Source organism: Pecten maximus, chromosome 1 (assembly GCF_902652985.1).
Source record: "Pecten maximus chromosome 1, xPecMax1.1, whole genome shotgun sequence".
NCBI classification, from domain to species: domain Eukaryota; kingdom Metazoa; phylum Mollusca; class Bivalvia; order Pectinida; family Pectinidae; genus Pecten; species Pecten maximus.
Genome location: NC_047015.1, coordinates 55,598,056 through 55,622,368, shown reverse-complemented (window position 1 = coordinate 55,622,368; position 24,313 = coordinate 55,598,056). Strand labels below are relative to the sequence as shown.

General features: G+C 34.1%; 1 protein-coding gene across 1 annotated transcript; it reads right to left on the bottom strand.

The window, feature by feature from the left end:
• Positions 1-6,378: 6,378 nt before the first annotated feature.
• LOC117338528 (polycomb protein SUZ12-like) lies at positions 6,379-23,320 on the bottom strand. The gene is made up of 15 exons (XM_033899889.1): positions 23,121-23,320; positions 21,882-21,928; positions 21,251-21,315; positions 20,306-20,377; positions 19,015-19,067; positions 18,663-18,727; positions 18,090-18,324; positions 17,017-17,213; positions 16,294-16,462; positions 15,282-15,493; positions 14,633-14,790; positions 14,277-14,369; positions 11,311-11,416; positions 10,080-10,159; positions 6,379-8,636 (listed from the first exon to the last, which is right to left on the bottom strand). The coding sequence occupies exons 1-15, from the start codon at positions 23,218-23,220 to the stop codon at positions 8,432-8,434; spliced, it is 1,857 nt and encodes a 618-aa protein (XP_033755780.1). The 5' UTR covers positions 23,221-23,320; the 3' UTR covers positions 6,379-8,431.
• Positions 23,321-24,313: the final 993 nt, after the last annotated feature.

Here is a 24,313-nt window from a genome sequence, read left to right as displayed (position 1 = left end):
GGATGTTGTCTGGTCTTCTTAACTTAAAATTTTGTTAAATACCATGGTCATAATCAAAGGAACTTCTCATTCTTATGACCCCGAATGGGCCGCGGTGGCCGAGTGGTTAAGGTGTACCGACACTTTAACACTAGCCCTCCACCTCTGGGTTGCGAGTTCGAAACCTACGTGGGGTAGTTGCCAGGGACTGACTGTAGGCCGGTGGTTTTTCTCCTGGGTACTCCGGCTTTCCTCCACCTCCAAAACCTGGCACGTCCTTAAATGACCCTGGCTGTTAATAGGACGTTAAACAAAAACAAACCAAACCAAACCCAGAATGAAAAATTAACTGGGGATAATTTTTCATTCTGGGTCATATGAACGTGTCAAGCCCCTGTGGTCATAGACAGGTCCCTGAACTTTTTATACAATGTATTTGGTCTCTAGTAGGAAATGTCTGATTCTAGACAAAGTTTCAAACTAGGGGGAGATAATATAAGAATTCAGCTGGGCAATTCTTTTACGAAAACTTGGGGGCTTGTGGCCATGTCATTGATAGTCATGGTTTAATGAATTATAATTTGTCTGATGTCCGAAAATTTGATGAATACAGAATTTTTGGGAATGGTAGACCTAGATTAATCAAATCTGTTGCCTAACCCACCTCAAATGATATCTTATAGATAGTCTACCGAGATAAATTTCTCCAACACAACGGTACAGGATTCTTTTTCTTGTACATAGTTATTTCAAAATTGCATAAAAATCATGCAATTAAAACTATTTTTGTTTTCTTTATTTTAACTTAATTGTCGCCCATATGGGTTATGAGAGACAACAAAATAGACAGCAATTTTTGTTATAGAAGAAAGGTCATAAACACAGGGGCTTGACACTTTCCTTATGACCCAGAATGATAAATTGACACCAGGGTCGTTTCAATTAAGACATTACTTTGCACCAAATGTCATGCGAAAGTGCCAGGTAGATTAGACGAGACAGAAAAATCTAGTACTGGGTAGTACATGCAAGATTTCCCTGTCGTTTGTACAAGAAATATTGTTCAAGTATCTGATTAAGAGAGGAGTTTCAGAAACAAACCTCTAACTGTTAAACCACATTTAGGAAAAGATTTTACAAATCTTTAGAATTCTCTGGGATTAAAATAGATATCGGAACAAATATTTTCATTGAAATGTTTTTATTTTGTTGAATTTAGGAAACAAGCATACAAATGCATCAAGATACAAACCTTACAGGAACTATTACATCCAACTTGTAAAATCTCGATCTAGACATCAAAAAACAAGTACGCAGCTTTGTCCAAACAACTCATTGTTCCAATCTATTTGAAACAATAACAATCATAAACACAAGATCTTGCAAAGAAACATTTCCTTAATTCACTGGGAATTTTTTTCATGAGTTGCCAAGAAAATTAATGTATATATGATCCGGGCCAACATTTCACACAAGTATTTGTTGGGTTTCACCGACTGATTACTTGAAATTTCTATAAAAAACATGATGTATTTGAGTTTGAGATGTGATTTTTGTTAATTAAGTTCCAATGTTTCTAGAATATATGTAATGAATGTATAAAATATTGCAAGAAGTTAGAATTCATCATGAGTGATCATCAACCGGTTTGTTACAAATACCATACTTTCTAATAGAATTATCAAAAACATATATATATATGTAAACCATATACCACCTCACAAAATAAAACGTATTACACAGATTTGTATGACATCACAACTACAGCTGGTCACATGATACACAAATTTTGATGACATGAACTGATGTCAACATAACTATACTTTGTTCACTTGATTATTAGCCATTTACACCTAGTTCCAAAAATAAACCTCAATTATTTGCCGCCAAATGCCAGTAAATCAGAGCATGTCGACAACTATTTTCCGCGAAATATTCATACAGTTGAACTTTTGACCTCATTATGAGTGCAAAGTTAGTAACAATAACAAATCTAAGTAATCTTGTGTAATCCTACATCTGAATACAAAATGTATTCCAACATCTTGGGTTATTCTACCTCTGAATAATCCAACATCTTTTCTAATCCGACCATTGAGTATTCTGACAAAGCTTACATAGCTGTGACTAAACTTATTTTAGTTTTTATATCAATCGATTTGGACACCCTGTCTAAACCAGCCAATTTGATGGATCTACCAGATGTCAGATTAGACAGGTTTCACTGTAGATTGCATTTCTCTCTGGTTAAAAATCCATGTCCTGAAGTCTGTGAATGAATATAAATAAAATTCCTTTTGTTCTGCAAATACTGTTTTAATTTATTAAAAATAAAAACTGACAAGGCACAACTTATATCACAAGGATTGGATACTGTAAACATACAAATTTTAGAGGAAATTTTATTTTACACTTTTCACGCTGAAAGTATTCTGCTAAATTATGACTGCTAATTTCAGTTCCTGTCTACTCTTTTCTTTGACAAGTACTTAGTGGGCAAAATTATCAATGCTGAGCTTAATCTTTCAATTCATTTTTTTTCTCTATCTCAATTTGAATACCTCCAAAATAAGTACATATACTGTACTCTAACAACATACCAAGCTTAAGACACAAAAAAAGTACAGATAAGTCTTACAAGTGCAGCCAGAAATTGCTATCCATGTATAATAATCATAAGACTGGCATGTATATCCATTGTTTGTAAATCACACAAAAAAATTGTAAATCTGTTCCAGCAACAGTATAACATTACAAGAAGCCAAACAAAATCTGGTCCAGTAATTTTGTCTTTATTGGAAAGTTGCCAGTAAAATTTCAGTCAAATCACTTTTGGTCTGCAAAATATTATAATCCTATCTACAGAAACATGTCCTGTTTCAAGCATACATTCCCCTTTTTCTGGAATTACTTTTATGAGGATCCAAAGCTTCAGGATTAATCACCCTTTAATATTGTCTTCTAATTTGAATCTGTGTAGTCACTTCTGCCTGCTATATTCTTATTAAATTATGGAACTAATCTATATGCACCAATCTATATGCACAATAAATATGATTTTAGTATGAATTAAAGTTACGAAAATTTCCAACTTTTTTCTCAGAAAACATTTCTTTTTTTCTCAGAAAAACATTTCCTTTTTTTTTTTTTTTTTTTTTAAATTTATCACATAATTTCAGACCATGACCCCTCTTTCTTGCTTATCAAGAAAAATCCTAATTTTATATAAAATATAATGCAACAATTGTAATAACATTCTTAAATGAATCTTGACAAGATGCAGGATGGTGGAAAGATGAATTGATAATAATATGAAACTATCTTATGAAATCAAATTAAGAACTGCATGTACATTAAAAAAAACTTAAGCACTTCACAGTTGTATCAAATTCACCTTGAGCAGTGTGATGGGTGTGTTTGTAACGGGTAGCATGCTGTACACGGGCTACCAAGCATGTTGAAGAACCCACAGCCACTGTTGGAAACCCGATTGATGTTCAAGCACCGATGTTCATCTTTGTGAGGTAGGTAGTAACGCTCGTTACGGAACTTTTGAGAAAGTAGATGTCTTAAAAATGATTCAATTTCTTGATATAACAAATTCTGCAGTCTCATCAGTAAATTGTTTCTAAACTCACAACACTGTTCCTGAGAAAGATCTTTTTGTCGGAACAAAAGTATTCTATGTCCGATTCTTGGGCATATTGTCGAAAATTCCATTTTCATATCAGTTAAAAGATGGAAAACAAATCCACCTTAACTAAAGTTGCCTTATAAACACACAAGTAGCCAACCTATAGTTTTTTAACAATCCTACTTGAATGAACAATTATTTATAACCATCTATAAAGACCTAAACACAAAACATAATCCTATACTTGTATGTAGGCAGAATGATTTTGCCAAGGAATATCTTGGTATAGCATCACAACTTGTGTCTATATCTTATTTTACAAAACTATCCAGCGATTTTTTTGTTCCAACCAAAGAATTTAATAAGTTCATTTACAAAAGCTCCAATTACTTAAAAAGTAGAAAATATGGAAAACAGACCCATTTTTGGAAACTGTCGGAGTGCAAGGTCGTTTAACATTACCGATAACATTCCTCGAGAAATTGAAATTGCCAAAGGGAGACAATTTCGAAGCTAGGTTATCTCCCCTTGCCTATATCGATCTATATCTAGGTACGTACGCTGTAGAGTACCGGTTTCCGGTTTTAATACAATGGTTTATTTTCAATAGGGTTCACCTTTGAAATTTTTTTTAATAAGTTATGTCACAGTTTTGTGCTTTTATCCCCCACTCAATGAAGTGATATCAAAATGATCCCATAGATGCCCTTGGTTGTCTTAACAATGTAAAATAATTTTACATAAACACAGTGATGATGGAAAATCTTATCGGAATGGAAAGATACAAGGATTCTAACAAATTTCTCAAAACTCGGGATGTCACCACTTAACAACTGCAGATGTATAAAAACGGCTGTAAGGATGCATTAGAAAAAGAGGCCACGAAATATTATATCTGCCTCCATAACAATTATACAATACTATCGCGCACTTAAATTAAGGAATTATACAATACCACAAAAAAAAAAAAAAAAAAATTGTGGCTATCAAACAACATGCATACATATAGCTATACACTGTATATATATTTTTGAGTGGTTACTCGCAATGAGATGGATATTTAAAATCGTGATTATCTGGCATATCGAGGATTAATTGAAAGATGAGCACTGGAAAAATTATTCATGGATACAAATCATATCGTCACAGAAAAAGAGGGCAACCTACAAATGAAATTTCAGAAAGATCCCTTCAGCAATTTCTGATAAATAGCAACAACAAACTTGAATTGTCAAAATCCAAGATGGCTGCCTGTCGGCCATGTTGTTTTCCTATTGGTCCTAAGATGCAATATGCAGAACTACAGACCAAGGGCAACTTACAAAAACGTTTGAGAAAGATCCCTTCAGTACTTTCTCAGAAATAGCGATAACAAACTTCAATTGTCAAAATCCAAGATGGCTGCCAGTCGGCCATGTTGTTTTCCGATTGGTCTCAAAATGTAATATGCATAACTAGGCACCAAGGGGAACCTATATATGAAATTTGAGAAAGATCCCTTCAGTACTTTCTGAGAAATAGCGATAACAAACTTCAATTGTCAAAATCCAGATGGCTGCCTGTCGGCCATGTTGTTTTCCGATAGGTCTCAAAATGCAATATGCATAACTAGGCACCAAGGGGAACCTACATATGAAATTTGAGAAAGATCCCTAAGATTAAAAAAATATCTGCATGTTATGATTAAACTTTGAATCTTCAATGATGCAAGAAACAAAACTGGATAAAAGTAACTTAAGTCAAAATGTTTAATATGAACACACATACACCATGAACAGCAAGGCCAAACAAATTTTTTTTGTTTCCAAAATTGTTTGTGCCAACTCAAAAATTTGTGTAAATTATACAATTTGGAATATTCTAAGCATTTGTGCTTAAGGGAGGAAAACAAATTGAAATAAAACAATTCTTTTTGCAAACAAACTTAGGCAATAGACTCCTAATGTCTTGGTTTATTTGTCCTTCATTCAACAGAATCAAAGAATATTACAAGAAACAGATATTTTTTTTATTTGGCCTTACATGATGCGAGAGATCAGTATGACTAGTGATGCAAAGTGAAATGGCAATGATTACTGATAATAGTGCCTTTTACAACTCCTGACACACTAAATATATCTTGCGTAGACTTGGGGTTATATACCACAGGCTTCTACTAGTCCTGGGACCTGGACGTTTGTTTTGTCAACAAACCAGTTCGTAAATTTCTGAACATTTCATGCCAAATTATTGTCTCACCCTAAGATATTACTTGTAATACAGGACTTTTAAGTCTTTCTCAAGGTTTGTCAGAAAGAAAAACAAGATCACGAGGCCCGTACTTATCTCTTAAAACACAACTCTGGTAAAAATGGTCAACGAATACTACCCACGCTATTGAAAATAATTTGGTTTGGTTTGGTTTTATTTCTTTAACGTCCTATCAACAGCTAATGTCATCTAATTGAAAGTATGGTTTTATTTCTTTAACGTCCTATCAACAGCTAAGGTCATCTAATTGAAAGTAAAGTATTTAATAGAAATTAGTATCACGGACAAAGGTCAAAGGTCATAGAACTGTTATCATTACAGTTTTGGAACGATTGTAGGGCATTCGTAGTTAATCGCACCATAGCCAAATGAAAGCAAGTGTTACCAAACTTGAAGCAAGTCTACAGCTAGTAGATTCTTCACTCATGCAGGATGGCAGCGAGTCGAATATAGTTTAAAATATTATATTTCAGCGGTGAATCAAAAGAGAGCTGTAGTTTGGTACTTGCAGTATAGTACAGTACAGAAGCACCCCTATATATACAGCTTTTGATATCCTCGTCATTTAGTCTGTGTTTTTTTTTTATGATCATGTTGCAGTATTTCGGTGAAAATGTCTATTTTACCAGGTGACCTACTATTCCTATGTTTCATTCAGACTAATATCAACATCAGTTAATAAATACAGTAAGAATTGTAAATTTGGCTTTGAACGAGACTAAACACCATTCTATATGTGAATATTATTTTGCAATGATTGTGAATAAAGTTTTGTCACACGGTACCCAGAGAAAACCCATATGGATGGGCGGTGACAAAAATACCTTTTCATGTCAACTCTGAGAATTAAATCCTGGTTGCCATGGTGAAAAACACTGTTGTACATACATGTCTCGTGAGATTGGACATGAATATTTGTGCTAAATTTCAGAGGTAAATGAAATATAGAAACAGAAACAGTATTTCTGACAATATTTCTCACAATTTTAAACTGTTTTCTACCGCAGCAAGCCTCACCCCACCCCAATAGAGACAAGTCGGGCAATATCACTTACAACCACATAATCTGTAACAGATAAAATCATTTTACATATTTTCCAGCACAATGAAACCTCCGGATGATGTGGGAAGGGAGATAACCCACGGCAACATGAAAGTCAAAGAAAAATAAATTCTCACAAAATTTTACACACAGATTTATCCAGTATGAGTGACTAACATAAAAATGTTTAAAACTTAAAAATTTGAACGAAGATGCTGACAACTTGACGAACATTTGAAAAGTTTAGTTTTACATCCAATAGTTTAGCTGCTCCATTGGTAGTTTTAGTCCCTGATGTTTATCATTTAATTCATGCATAGAAGTAACAACAGAACAATCGGCCCACATACACACACCACACGTCGTGTTTGAAACGTGAAAAGACCGACAAATCCACCCAGAGTCACCCTTTTGATTTTTGAGTCAAAGTTCAAACGGAGTAAAATTTTGTTCGTAACAATTAAATAATAAATAACATTATTATATGAAAGATTACTGTACATCTTATGTACGTGTACCCCCGAATCTTCTATCATCTTTGACTCCTCTCTGTCTCAGAAGTTCGGTCTTTTCCAGCTCAAAATAATTTCCATATATGCAAACCCACGTTTCATTCAAACAATCCTCCCACTCTTCATCCATACTGACAATTATATACATCATAATGGCAAACATTCGAAATTTCATTCAGTATACGAAACTAACAATGTGTTACAACGGAGAGACACCAGTATGCCGTACCAACCTGTTTGTGAGGGAATCTTGTTTTCATCTCCCAACACATACAAATTTAATTTGAAACAACTCAATTTCGCTGTTCCATATCTTGACTGGAGCATTCTCTATAGCCATACGCGTTCTTTCTCAAAAGTTTTCTATGGGTTATATTTTAACTTTCACAGATATTCAAACAAATACCATGGAAAAGGAACATACACATACATTCAATAATTAAAATATCATCTGCATTGATATTCCAACGAAGAACAAATTTGCGGTACCACTGTGGCACTCCGGTGATGTAAACCCTGGAGTCTGTCCGCGGCCAGAACAGATGCAAAAACTTGTGGATGGTAGCATGGAAGAGGGCTAACATTATGTGGCTTGTAAGTTTAATGATGAACTCAATCTCATGCTAAAACATATCTCTTTCTCCAAGACATTTATCTATAGACTTAGAAGCAACTTTCCCAAAGTTGATATACTGAGTTGACACGAAAACAAATTTTTAAAATATATTAAATGCGCAAGGAGGATGCCGAAAGTTTAAAAAGTATGTTCTTTTGAATACAGAAATAGGTTGGGGAAAAAAGTAGACAATTTCTGAAAGGATCAAATATGTTGATATCACAAGAGTAAAATCATCTTCAATATATTAAACTTTCAAAACAAACTTGATATTGAAATAAGAAAATACCCGACCACTACTTAAACTAATAATATAATATTTTCTCCCTTCTATGCTACAATCCAAAATCCTCACAATCTTGCAAGAAAATTTTCTGCCAAAGAAGCCTGCAGTTTGATCACAAAGTCGCGGACATTTGATCTCGAAGATTTTCTAACGCTGCCATTGTCCGCTGCACATTTTCTGGTCGGATTAGACTGAAGTCAAACAGGTTTATCACATGAAGAAGGAGGTTCCTGCACAGAGACCTGGTCACAATGTCCTGTCCATGTTCCTCGATAAACGTGTCGCATGCCTGGGGAATCTGACAGTCGGCAATGTAGCTACAACACATAAATATTTCTATAGTGAAATTTTCTTAGACAAGGTAAAAAGGCTGAACTATTTCTAGTAAAACTTTCTTAGACGAGATAAAACAGCTAAACTATTTCTACAGTAAAACTTAGACGAGGTAAAACAGCTTAACTATTTCTACAGTAAAACTTTAGACAAGGTAAAAAGGCTGAACCATTTCTAGTAAAACTTTCTTAGACAAGATAAAACAGCTTAACTATTTCTCCAGTAAAACTTAGACGAGGTAAAACAGCTTAACTATTTCTAAAGTAAAACTCAGACGAGGTAAAACAGCTAAACTATTTCTACAGTAAAACTTAGACGAGGTAAAACTGCTAAACTATTTCTACAGTAAAACTAAAACGTGGTAAAACAGCTGAACTATTTCTACAGTAAAACTAAGATGAGGTAAAACAGCTAAACTGTTTCTACAGTAAAACTTAGACGAGGTAAAACAGCTTAACTATTTCTACAGTAAAACTAAAACGAGGTAAAACAGCTTAACTATTTCTACAGTCAAACTTAGACGAGGTAAAACAGCTTAACTATTTCTACAGTAAAACTAAGATGAGGTAAAGCAGCTAAACTATTTATTTCTACAGTAAAACTTTCTTAGACCAGGTAACTATTTCTACAGTTTAACTGCCTTAAGATGAATAGACTTAATACCTGTGAATTATGAAGAAAATTAACTTTCCAAATACGGTTCAAACTTCTAAAACCGTATCAAAATTTTTTGGATATAATTATATAACAATAAGTATTGTGGAATTGATATAAACAGGTTTTAATGTATCTAAATTTTATCACCACTACCTGCTTCACCAAAACTACAGACAATTTTTTTGCTGGTGCTTATTCATTTTTAATGCAAGAGATATATAGTTGGCAGCTCTGACAGCCTATGGCTGAAAGGATTAGGCTACTGGTTAATGTTTGGCAACCACTTTCCCTAGATCTATATATATTTTTTGGTATTTGTAATAAGCCCCCTCCCCTAGTATAAAACTTAAGTCTCTGCCAACAAATAAGCATTTGCCCACAAATACGCCTCTGTCCACAGATAATCCTCTACCCACAAAAACTCGTCCACAAATAAGCATGTACCCACAAATAAGCCCCCTCCCCTAGTGTAAAACTTAAGTCTCTGCCAACAAATAAGCATTTGCCCACAAATACACCTCTGTCCACAGGTAAACCTCTACCCACAAATAAGCCTCCACCCAAATAAGCATCTGTCCACAAATGAGCACCTTCTATACTTTTGCAGAAAAACTAATTCACAAACAAAAGTATGGTTGAAAGAATGCATTACTTTTTTCACTTTCTTTCTTGTGAAAATGCTTTTGAACATTTAGCTATGAAAATTCAATATTCAAGTAATTTTACTCCCAAAAGAGTAAATAATAATGAAATCCGAAAATGTTACTTACTCGTGTTTCATTATATGCAGGTTCCATAATTTCATAAGTTCTTTTTCACCTTCATTGACATCTGTAAACTCATCTATCATCTGTGAAAATAAAGTATTATGGTAAAATTAAATGAGTTACTGTAGCGTACATGTTTTAACAGTATTCTTATTTTCATGATTTTCACGGAGAAAGTATGGCAACAAAATATGATTGTGTTAATCCTATTTACCACTGCTATGGCAAAAAATTGAGTATATTAAAATTTGAGGATGCGTTAAAACTTGAGTTTGCTAATTTTAGAGGATGAGCTAAAAATTTGGGTATGATCATTTTAGAGGATGAGCTAAGAATTTGAGTATGCTCATTTCAGAGGATGAGCTAAGAATTTGAGTATGCTAATTTCAGAGAATGAGCTAAGAATTTGAGTATGCTAATTTCAGAGAATGAGCTAAAATTTGAGTATGCTAAAATAACTACATTTACAGTAGTTTTTATTAATAAATATAATTTTAATTCATCTGACTTGTTGAATATGAACATTTCAATTTCTTAAATTTCACTTTGATTTCTTAAATGTGGCATGTATTTTTACAGTATTTTCAGAATTATCTTGGCCATTTGTTTTTAAATAGGACATATATCTCTTCTACAGAACATGTAGAGAATTTCTTTAAAAACTCCAGCTCCAGCAAGCACAAAAGGTTACCATTTGCAAATATGGTGTAAATGCTCAAAGGTTAAAAGCCAAACTGCAAACTACTGATTCTTCGACATATACCACCAACATATTTAACATTTTAAAACTTAACACAAGAAAATTCATTTTTTTCATGTTTCAACTTTGATGAAGGAATCATTTGTAACTCATCTTGTACATATATATTATTAAAGGAAATTATCATAACATTTTAACACTGAATACTACAAAAAAAGTTTTCTGTTTTTAGGAACTGAATCAAGTCATTTGTATACAGCACCCTTTAGAACTATTTTCCGTGTCTAGTCTTCACTCTATTATATAGCATAAAGTACAACATTGTTTAGGTCACAGTACAGGCCCTTTTCACCATTTTGTACTATATGCTGTATATAAGCTGCTTATTTTTGACCAATTAAGTCATTCAAATTTCAAAATTTTAAAATCTTGTATCTTTTATCAGAAGACAAAATGGCCAGGAAACACTATGAATTACAGTTTTCTACGTCTAGCATTGATTTCATTGTGTGAAATTTTTTAACTAACACAAACCTGTACTGTTTTTTGTCGTAGCCACAAGGGGTCGCTTTCTTCCTCCGTCTCGACATTAATCTCCTGCGGCGTGATGGGTAAACGAGTCCCAGTCTGATAGTATAACCTGAAAACACGTCGTAATAGATGTTGATAAAAACCAAGACATGCTGGTAAAATATACAGGATCTTAAGAGATTTCATTTCATATGAGCTTTAATGAAAACGGTCTGTACAAGTATACTATTGCAAACCTTTGAGAGGCTAGTTATATAGAATCTTTTTATGAAATCTAGTTTTTTCTGAGGGCTATTAGAGGCCGTCATTGGAGCCAATGCCCAACTAAAATTATCCCATATTTAAGCTAAATTCCAAAAATAAATGTGAACATGTAACTCAGAAAACCAACACTTAGAACCGATTTGAAGTCAAAATGGGGCGGATAAAATTAAACAGAGGTAGTTATTTTGTTGCCAAATATCTATCTGATGTTGTAACTTCAATGTCCATTTTATTACATCAGGATTGATTTCCAACTTGCACAAGCAACAAAAAAATAGTCCAAGAAATATCACATTAGTGATGTACATATTTACATACTGATTACATGTTGAAATAATACTATGTACGACCTCTATATATCTTACCTATTGTGTTCCACCTCTATATATAATTTACCTATTGTGTTCCACCTCTATATATAATTTACCTATTGTGTACCACCTCTATATATAATTTACCTATTGTGTTCCACCTCTATATATAATTTACCTATTGTGTTCCACCTCTATTTATAATTTACCTATTGTGTTCCACCTCTATATATAGTTTACCTATTGTGTACCTCTATATATAATTAACCTATTGTGTATCACCTCTATATATAATTTACCTATTGTGTTCCACCTCTATATATAGTTTACCTATTGTGTACCACCTCTATATATAGTTTACCTATTGTGTTCCACCTCTATATATAATTTACCTATTGTGTTCCACCTCTATAGATAATTTACCTATTGTGTACCACCTCTATATATAATTTGCCTATTGTGTACCTCCTCTATATATAATTTACCTATTGTGTACCACCTCTACAGTAAAACACGGTTATAACGAATTCCAGGGGACCAACTGAATCAGTTCGTTATATCGATAGTTCGTATTACGTGTATTACGAAATTTATTGTTTTTTCCTAAAAACTTCGCTGTATGAAAATATGAAAATAAAATTACAAGCATGTACAAATTAAAAGCAATTCAATTATTTTAAGTCAGTGATAATTTTCTGCCGAAACTTTTCATGTGAGGCAAGTGTGTACAAAGTACTAAAAACATCTGACATATCATTTTGGAACTCCAAAAAATGGCTTATCTCGTGTAAATAATCACTCGCCGTAGCGCCACTGATTACGGAATGTTCCTACTCTGTCTCTATTTTCTCCTCGTCTTCACTATCCAAAACGTTCATAACGTCTTTTACAACATCTGCATCGATACTGACGAAATCGGTCGCGGTGACCTTTACCCCGGAAGTCTCGTTTTCACTAGCTCTCAATCGCTTGATGATAAAGCCATTGCGAAACATACATGTACTGTGTACACACTAATAAGACATCTTAGAATGGATTAACAATTTGACATACACATCGTCAAAACAACTCACTTTATTCAGAGGTCATCGAAAACATAACTCACTGATTCAATAGCCGAACAAATATATACCCTGAAACATGTCCTCGGGTGCCTATCGAAAACACCGTCGTGATCACCAGGGCATGACTCCGACTTCGGAGATGAGTTCGTACTAAAGTGTTAAAATAACATGGAATTTCAGCCGACGGGACCGCTAAATTGGTTCGTTATAGACAATATTTCGCTATGTGAAATTCGCAATATAAATACAGAATTACATAGAAGTAAGAGGGAGAAAAGCTGGGGAATCGGGATCAGTTCGTAATATCCATAAAATCGCTAAAAGCGTGTTCGTACTAAACGTATTTTACTGTATATATAATTTACCTATTGTTTTCCACCTCTATATATAATTTACCTATTGTGTACCTCCTCTATATATAATTTACCTATTGTGTACCACCTCTATATATAATTTACCTATTGTGTACCACCTCTATATATAATTTACCTATTGTGTACCACCTCTATATATAATTTACATATTGTGTACCACCTCTATATATAATTTACCTATTGTGTACCACCTCTATATATAATTTACATATTGTGTACAACCTCTATATATAATTTACCTATTGTGTACCACCTGTATATATAATTTACCTATTGTGTACCACCTCTATATATAATTTACCTATTGTGTACCTCCTCTATATATAATTTACCTATTGTTTTCCACCTCTATATATAATTTACCTATTGTGTACCTCCTCTATATATAATTTACCTATTGTGTACCACCTCTATATATAATTACCTATTGTGTACCACCTCTATATATAATTTACCTATTGTGTACCACCTCTATAGATAATTTACCTATTGTGTACCTCCTCTATATATAATTTACCTATTGTGTACCACCTCTATATATAATTTACATATTGTGTACCACCTCTATATATAAAGTTACCTATGGTGTACCTCCTCTATATATAATTTACCTATTGTGTACCACCTCTATATATAATTTACCTATTGTGTACCTCCTCTATATATAATTTACCTATTGTGTACCACCTCTATATATAATTTACATATTGTGTACCACCTTTATATATAATTTACCTATTGTGTACCACCTCTATATATAATTTACCTATTGTGTTCCACCTCTATATATAGTTTACCTATTGTGTACCACCTCTATATATAAAGTTACATATCGTGTTCCACCTCTATATATAAAGTTACCTATTGTGTACCACCTCTATATATAAAGTTACCTATTGTGTTCCACCTCTATATATAAAGTTACCTATTGTGTTCCACCTCTATAGATAATTTACCTATTGTGTCCCTGTACTAGCTGCCTACTTGTCTGATGATTATCATTCTCATGGTCCATGAATTCTGTTAAACTTTCCTCTGGTCGCTTCGGTCTAAAACAAAATCATGAAAAATTTAACATAGTCACCAGTGAAAGATTCTGTTCATCACATAAATGAAATTCATCAGAATGTCAATGAAACCTTACAAATCAATTTTCATACAAGACGGGCAAATTTCAACTCGGATGTTATGTTTTTCCAAAGAACAATTACATCATAAATTATTTGTGACATCTTGATAGCATTTTTTATGGCAGGGCTGTTTCACACAGCAGACCAGGCCAGCTATGTAATAAATTCCTAAGGCTACGTACCTGTAAACGATGACGTGCGTCACTGGGGTACGTCGGACAGGGCCATTCCGACTGAAGGCGTACCCTATGTGACTATGTAGATCCTGAGGACTCCCAGCATACGCACCGTCATATCGCTCATTGATGGATACATCCACCATGGCACCTTTGGGATGAGGCTGTCAAAACAGGAAATAAATATCGTTCATACAGACTTTTGAGTTATAAAATTCCAGCTCATCAATAAATACAATTTTTCTTTTTTTTTCATAAGCCTTTATAACCTTAGTACGCATTATTCAATGTCATTAAGTTTTCAAGTATTATAATTGGTAGATATTTTGCCTAATGGTCAGTAATTGAATCAACTATGTCATTCATTTCTTTGATTTGCAGTGACCCAATCAAGTGGTTTATTTACAGTTTTCAGCAAGAGATATTATATTTCACTCAGCTAATATTTCAGTTGTCCTGGTCCAAACAAATTTGTTGATAACGAATTTCACGCATCATTGCATTTCAAAGATTCTGCAGTATTAAAAAAGCTTTAAATATTTGTGTGTAGAGAAATGTATTTAATTTTTATTCTCACAATAAATTTAATGACAGGGAATATTTTCCTAACTTTTCAGTGCCAAGTTTTTAGTTATTTTCCGATTCATAAGCTTACCACATAGATAAAATTAAATCGAGCGTGACAGAGGCGTAGATGTTTAAAGAGATTGTAGAGCTGCATACAGTTTAGTGAACACCACGGACAGTGAAGATCGTCTTTCGCTTCCGTCTGCTGCCTTGAATTGTTGTTATATAAAAATTGATAAAACATCCGTGTGCGTTTCTTTGGCGTAGTTTGATAGGCATCTTTTGGAGAGGTTTTCATCCCTGAAAAGAAATAGACAACTGATACAGCTATATCTACTAGTGATGCGAATCAGGTTTCACTTTAAGGATCGATAATCGAAAAACTCAAAATCGATCAATCGTAATCGGATTTCTAAATTTAGCAGAGAATTGCCCTTTAGAAGTAAACTGATGTAAATCTAAAGTACATTTACAGGGATAATTCTGGAGGGGGCCATGGGGCCATTTGCCCCATATTTTCCAAAATGGCCCACCAATACTCTTTGTTTCTATGTTTTGGCCCATACGATTTCTGAAATCTTGTCAAAATGGTCTATAATTTTTGGGTCGCGGGTGAACCCTGCATTTATTACATGTTATCAATATTTTTAATACTGAACACAACGCATTCAATACAGTTGTTAACATATTCAAATCTCCTTAATTGCTTGTAAATGACTGATAAATCTTTCGGTAAAATATAAGATCAACTAGTTCTTTGTTTGGTAACATTACAAAAAAAAAAAAAAAAAAAGGAAGAAAGAAAGCTGTAGATTGACAAACACCTTCAGAAATTTCTGATAAATTGCATTTTCAAAATCATCATCGTTGAGTGGAATATTAGTGAGACCAAGCTGTGAGAGAATTCTACACTTTCCTAGAGTCGTGTGCTCTGGTCTCATACCAGCTATCTAATCATCAAAATCTCCAATGTCTGGTGTCGAGACCAGAGAAAACAGAGGCTAACTATGACCTTGACTGGCCGACTACTATAACTAGGTGGTGACATCGACGAGGACAAAAATCACTGGCTATGTATATATAAGAAATACAAAATGTACCTGAGTTATAGTTGGACATTATGTGGTTGGAATACTGATTGTTACTGAGGAACTCCTGGTGAGCGTCTAGCATGCCTGAGTTGTGGTGGAGATCCTGAGCAGTGTCCGTCCAGCTGATGGTGAAACGTAGCGTTGGATACGAGTTAAATACCTCAAACGCACCTACAGCCTGAAACACAAACACATTCATTAATGATCCATGTACGTTAATATGAGATACTGCAAGTAGCTCAGCATACTGCATGTCTTACTACATTTGTTTCTACCTATAGCTACATGCCAGACAAAAATATGGTGACTTTAATTGGTCAGTAGCTCATGAAATCTGTATTTTCGTAGTTTTTTCTATTAAAAAGGTTTCACATTGGGAGAAATAATCTTTGACTCTAATAGCCCTTACTTGAAAATGATTGGTAAAATCTTCTTGGTCGGTACCAATTTATAGGGTAAGAAGGGCAGGGCTTTTTCTCACTGGTTTGGGATGGGGCCTTTGGGACTTATTTTGGGAAGAAAACTGGTGAATTAGGAAAACTGGTGAATTGGGAGTTTTTCAGTAGTAAAAATCTTTCCCAATTCACCAATTTTCTTCCCTAAATGAGACAAAGGCCCCATCCCAAACCAGTGAGCAAAAAGCCCTGTTAACCATTTATCTAAGCTGAAACTGAAAACTTTTAAAGCATGGTATGGTGTTGAAATTAGTGGACCATGCATTTACACACTAACCTTGCCATCCATTATTGTTTCCCAGGATGCTTGTTTCTTTGGCAGGACTTTTGCCTGAAGATCTTTGAGAACGACTTCATAGTCTCCATCACTGAGCTGACACCTCTTCTGTCTATCGTATATCACAAGTTCTGATCCATACACGATGGCGGTTTTATAAGATTGGCCGTTCTTCCTTTTCTTGCTCATTGGCTCTTCTGTATGAAAAAACAACACTTATAATATACATCAAATAGTTTATCTAAATAACCGTACAGGGGTGTAAAAATCCACTCTCCCGTCTCCAGAGGCAATCAAATTTTTATCCCTACTTCGTGATTACTGTAAACGTGATTATTTTCGCGGGAGGGTAATTTTGCGATCGATCCACTTTCACTTGTATTTCAATATTATTAAAATTGATATTAAAATAATATGCATGGGGGAAATTTAGCGAACAGAGTCAGCGCAATAAGCGTAAATTTCCCCCTCGCATGAATTTCAATGTTTACAGTACAAACTACAACAAAACCATGATTCAAGCGTAATTTTCCCCTCGCATGAATTTCAATGTTTACAGTACAAACTACAACAAAACCATGATTCAAGCGTAATTTCCCCCTCGCATGAATTTCAATGTTTACAGTACAAACTACAACAAAACCATGATTCGAGCGACAACCTCCCCCGTCCAAACAATTTTTTTTGTTGATAGTGTCAGACTGAACCATATCAATCTGTAGGGCTGTAATGATACACTTATACGATACGTATCACAATATCCACCCACGGTACGATACACTTCGATACAATACAAATCGATACAACCTAATTACACCTTCACAGGTAAATCAATAACCAATGTTGTTATCAATATTATTTGTAATGATGTAAAAGTTAAATAACTTATAGCTAACATCACCGCTTTCCAAATTATAAAAAAATTTTTATTTTCCCTTATTTTGTCGTAGATGACATGTAGTCTATCGACTGACTATTCCCATTTCCCCCTTTATTTTACTGAACAAAATATTCCCAATTAGTGCAAAAATCCCCATCTTTAGATCAATGCATCTTTCCAAACATGTTATTACCGTGATCACTGGAGTCGCCATTGCACATGCCGTTAGTGTGTTCGGGAGTAACTGGACACGTCACGCTGACCAGTAAGGCAAATGACTTGACCGTGTGGCCGTTGTGTTGGACAAAATGATCCTTTGGCACAGATACAGTTGACACCGGACGGCTAGGGATGCCGTTCACATTGGTGGGATTAACAGACACCTGAACCTTTCCGAGACTAGTCTTGATCACCGGCGATGAGGCATCCTATGGAAAAATTAATTGAGTCAATAAACTTCAAAATTTCATCTTCCATACCCTGTATAAAGACCATATTTGCAAAACAAGTGTATTAACAGCCAGGGTCATTTAAGGACGTGCCAGGTTTTGGAGGTGGAGGAAAGCCAGAGTACCCGGAGAAAAACTCACCGGCCCTACAGTCAGTACCTGGCAACTGCCCCACGTAGGTTTCGAACTCGCAACCCAGAGGTGGAGAGCTAGTGGTAAAGTGACTGGACACCTTAACCACTCGGCCCCCTTTGCAAAACAAACACATTTTGGATATGTTAGAGTATTTCAATATCATCAAAAAGCATGATACTTGCCTTTCGTTTTTTGTGGCAAATTTTTAAAAGTGTCACTTCCACGTCCACAGCGTCTCTGTCATAATCTGTTAAGAAAACCGTATTGCAACAATATACAGTAAATGCTTTCAATTCACATATCTAATAATCAAATTTTCATATCACTATCTTCAGCATCAATATGAATCATTTTCAGGTCAAATATGGTGAGATATTTACATGTTATTGTGAAAGTGAAGCAATAAGTTCATAAACAGGTTCATTTAAATTTTATACTGAAATATTAATGATATAATTCAGATCTGAATTTTTTTTTTTTGAAAATCTGATCAAAGTTAATTTTTTCATTTTTTTTTTTTAAATCAACACTTACCTTCATCAATATTGAAAGCACTAAAATTCAGGTTCATAAATTGAGACTTGTAACTACAAAATAAACAAAAGTTCATTTAATATCTATCACTATTGTAACATTTACATGACAGGTACAATTCTTTTAAAATATGATGAACGATTAAAATATCTATAGTATTCTCTGCATGCCTTCTTTCCTTACTTTCGATAAAAATATTTTGATGTAAACACAAAAAGGTTGCTTTAAAGTCACTAGTGGGCCGGCCCTACTATCGGCTTCAAATTTTGTTTTATGTTTACATCAAAATACCCCTACATCTACAATATTTTTTTTTTTATCTAGACATATTCAGTGATTTTTTTTGGGTGGATTTGGGGCCGAATACAGGCCCCTTCCCCTAGAGAAATTTTGCTGTATTTTCCCAATTTTTAGTTCATATTTTCCCAATCAAAAGGTGTAAGTTTCCTTGTTTGTTAATAGATATGAAGAAATGATGATCATAATACATTTCACATAATGTTTTCACAAGCCAATGTTAAAATAGATTGATTATAGCTATAGTATGCATATTCAAATGATATTAAAGCATAGTTTTGATGATTCTTTTTAAGCTTGGAAGAAGTACATTTTTCCGGACATTAAAAAAATATGGCCTTATTTTTCCAATGGAAAAGGTACAGGCCCCTGTATAATCAGGGTAAGATAATCATTGATATTTGGTTTGTTTTACGTCCTATTAACTTCCAGGGTCATTTAAGGACATGCCACGTTTGGAGGTGGAGGAAAGCCGGAGTACCCAGAGAAAAACCACCAGCCTACAGGTCAGTACCTGGCAACTGCCCCGTGTAGGGTTTCAAACTCGCAACCCAGAGGTGGAGGGCTAGTGATTAAGTGTCAGGACACCTTAACCACTTGGCCACCGCGGCCCCATATGTAGTGCAGTATAATATACAGGTCCAAGTGACCTAGTTTGGCGTTACACTCCTCTCAATGTATCCATATACATGTACAAAATTAGGACTAAAATAACAGCTGTTTTTCTGCTATCCCTACCGACCCTTTATTTTTGTGCCTACCCTAAAGTTTTAACGGGCCATTTTCAAGGAAGGACTATTAAAAGTAATTATTCTGTCCAAAAAACTTCAGTAAAATTAATCAGAAATAAAAAAATTTCCCTACATACCTACCCTATTTTTTCTGACACATTAACAGAAACACAATTATTATTTTTTAAGGTCTTATGTGACAGTACAAATGCTCATTTATACCTGAAAGCAATGCTGAGATAAAGCAAACGTGTGATTACTACCTGTCTGTTTGTGAAATTCTTTTTGTTTTGTCTTCAACAGAGTTTAGGATCGAGTCAATCTTGAAATATTTCCTGAAACAAGAAACATAATTTTACAGAGCATATATTGTGTTTTAATATCAATACCAGTAAAGTTTAACAATAACAAAAGGTTTATATTCATGGGAGGTGATATGAATTATTTGTATTTGACATATTGTACAAAATACCAGGAAGACATGTTGGAAATCTTGTTTTTCATATAAATGATAGAGCTTATTTTCAGGAGTTTGGAAAAAGATAATTGTCCTCTGGAAGAAGATTGGTGTCCAGAATTTGAAAGGAAATTTTCAGCAATAAACTTCCAAAATGTGTTTGGAAATTTGGTATACGCCGTAAATATTAATCGAGAAGGGGACCCATTATCAGCCCTCGGAAAATAATCTAAATTTACAGATGTAGTTAATAAATTATAAAATAACAGATTATCAATTCTTTTTATATAAAAACAGGATCTTACAACTTTTCATTTCACCCGTGTTTTTATGAAATGAGTCCATAATGTGATGTCACAATGGATTACTAAATGGAGCATTTGGTTTGGTTCATTTTGTTTAACGTCCTATTAACAGCTAAGGTCATTTAAGGAGGGTCTTCCGTGTGTGCGACATGCATGCGTGTGGTGAGTGCGTATGTGTGTTTTGGGAGGCCGTGGTATGTTCGTGTTAAGTCTCCTTGTGATAGGCCGGAACTTTTGCCGGTTTATAGTGCTATCTCACTGAAACATACTGCAGAAGACATCCAGCAGCACACCCCACCTGGTCACATTATACTGACAACGGGCAGCCAATGAGAAATGCTCCAGGGTATATCACACATGCTAAATTATTACAAAGGCGAATTCACCAGATAACAGGTCTGATTATGTGACAGATATACATATATACATATAATTATTTTCTTTACCTTTTCTTATCTCTGCATGTTCTTCTTTGTTTCATGTAAGTCAGTGTACGGTGGAGAAATATTGGCTGGAAAAGGGGGGAAAAATTGGTTAATGCTTCCTTATCTAGTTAAACTAAATATGTCCCCCTACTGGCCCTTGCTAAAAATTGTATGAGACCTTGGCCTTGACCCATAAACCCTGAAACTCAAGCTTGTCCGAGATATTATGGTCCTTTATCATTACGTGAAGATTAAACTAATCATTCAGCGAAAAAGATAAACTAACCGTGCATTGACTTAGTATTAAAAGTGTCTTTATTGAATAAAGATCTAGCAAAGACCAGGGCAAACTCTTAAATGAATTGTTTAAAACCTTGGATCAGTGACAATTTCCACCAATTTTTAAAAGCTTCTGAATCACCAGTGCTAGGAAAAGATAATACTCAAAGAAGTCATAAAAAATGATAACAAAACAAAAGTTGTTTATAATATAATAAGAATGCAGATATCAATCAAATACACAAACATCCAAAATTTTGATTATTATATAGGGTTCGTTGACTATTTCATAAAATACAAGATTGTCTCATAAAATCAAAACTGACAGATTTTTGTTCCAAAATATTAATAACTATATCATTTATTCACTTACCGAAGCTATATTTCTTGTACGTAGGTATCTGTATATTTGTGTAGGTTCTGAAATTCATAAGTAAAACTGTATCAAATATGTATCTTAATTGAGAATTTTGTTAAGTGTACACATAGATAAACAGTATACTATAGTTAGGTCCCCAATAAGCAAAATATTTTAAAAGGAATTTTGTCTTGAATTCAGCAAACAAATAGTACTCTACCTACCTGCATATCTATAGATCTTACCCCAACTTAAAACTCATGAAATTTTTAATTATCTAATTATATAACTTCTTCATCTTCCATAATAGGAGATTACTCTTACTACTGTTTGCTTCTCCAGCAGCCTGATGCATGTTATATTGCCCGATAATCATCTTTCCTAAACTTCAAGCTGTTTCATTATCTTAAAAAAAATATCAAAACATTTCCTCATTGTTAGGTTAATCATGACTTAAATGTTGAAAATTACAAACCTTTTAATGCATAAGAATTTGTTATCATCTTCAAATTTCTATGTAGCAAGAATATACAATGAGGTTTAAATATCAACTTGTAGTTCACATAGTTTTGATACCCCCTAGGTGGATTGGATAAAAAAATTCTAGTTTTCACATTTTGAACAGTAAATTATATCAGACCTAATAAGTTAGTTACAATGATTGAAATTAAAGACAATATCAATGAGTATCTTTAGAAACACAAAAGGAGATAATTCTATAAGTTATATAAATATAATTGATTAATAACATAAAATATACAATAGCTGATTTTTTGAGAAATATTGTTTTACAAATTTTCATTTACTCTAGTTAAGATTTTTAACGAAATGACAGCAAAAATGCGCCAATAAAAACTGTCACCACAATATTTATCGTTAACACCATACGGGAACATACGGCAGCTGACGATCGATCGATAACCCGATTACATTTAGCGTATCGTTACCATCAACAGATGTCAATCAATGATAAAAATCGATACGAGACCGGTCTTACCAATGTTTTCAATCCAAATATAATCGAATTTTACTACAAGTGATGATTATTTATTTAATTAGGTATCAATCATCTCATATAAATATATAGTTAGTATTTAAACACACATGTCATTTAACAAGATGTGATAGTATATCAACACAATATATTATATTCAACACGATTACGGACAGCGATAGACCAAGATCTACATAAATACAACTTCCTGTCTGCAGTCGCGAAAACTGGGACAGCAAAAGCAATGCCGATATGTTTACTTTCAAATGCCTGTAAGAAAAGCTCCCGATCAGCTTCTGCCGACTCATTCTGCGACTCCTGAACACCACTGTTATCCTTCTGACGTTTCCTGTTTTTCATTTTGACCAAAATCCCTTCCCCAGTCGACGATCGGTCGCCTTTCGCGGGAACAGATCATACACAAAGCATGGTGAGATCGAGGCGGACGAGAAACGCTGACGGGAGCACCTGTCTAAACTAGTCGATAAGCGTAGGCGTGCTACTCGTAGCAGGCAACACTAAGCAATAATATACATGCGGACAAGCTACACCGCTCGCCAGACGCTACAGATGATAGATACTTAATTAAGGCTAAGGTTTTGGACAGATGTTGGACAACAAATAAAATAAGGCCAATATTACTATTTAAGATCACATTAAAATCAAAGTGATGGTTTGTGTTGCAATCTATCTCCTATTTCTGTAAACGAACAAAAGTAGGCCTGGACAAAAGTTATCTAAACATTATTAAAGACCTTTCCCAAATAAGTTCAATATTTGGCAAAAAATTGAAGGTCATCAATTACATATTTTTGTATCAAGGTTCTCTGAAGATTCAAAAGCAGTTTTTTTTTTTACAATTCAATATTTCTGAATATAATCATGTTTGTGTCTAAGGAGATTTGCCGCATATTGTACAGCGATAAAATTGCAATAGGGTAAACATGTCACTTTATGGTGAACTGACTGAACTCGCATTCATCTTAAGTGCTCACTAAGTCATAGGTAGTCCGAGTTTCCTCTGGATCAAGCACTTTTACATACACCGGGCAAGCAAATTGTGGAATTTCAAGTGTGAATTTTGATGATATAAATCGGGCCTAAATAATCAAACAGTTTTATGTTATCAAAGTTTTAACCACGCTTTTAATTGACTAAAAAAACCGGAATCTATATAATGCTTTCATTATCTCTGTGTGTCTAATGCCGCGTAAAATCATACGCCCCCTTCAATGACTGAAGAAGAAAACTGCTATTTAATGCTGTTACAGAGATAACATGTATGATTATAGCGATAGCGTCTTATAAATAAGCTCCCCAGTTTTTATTCTGGATTAAACTAAAACGATCAGATTCATATCGACACCACTTTACCGTTCAGTAAAAATGACAATCTATTCTTTTTTTTCTTTTAAGGTAAAATGTCATCACTAAATGAAAAAGGTCATATCAC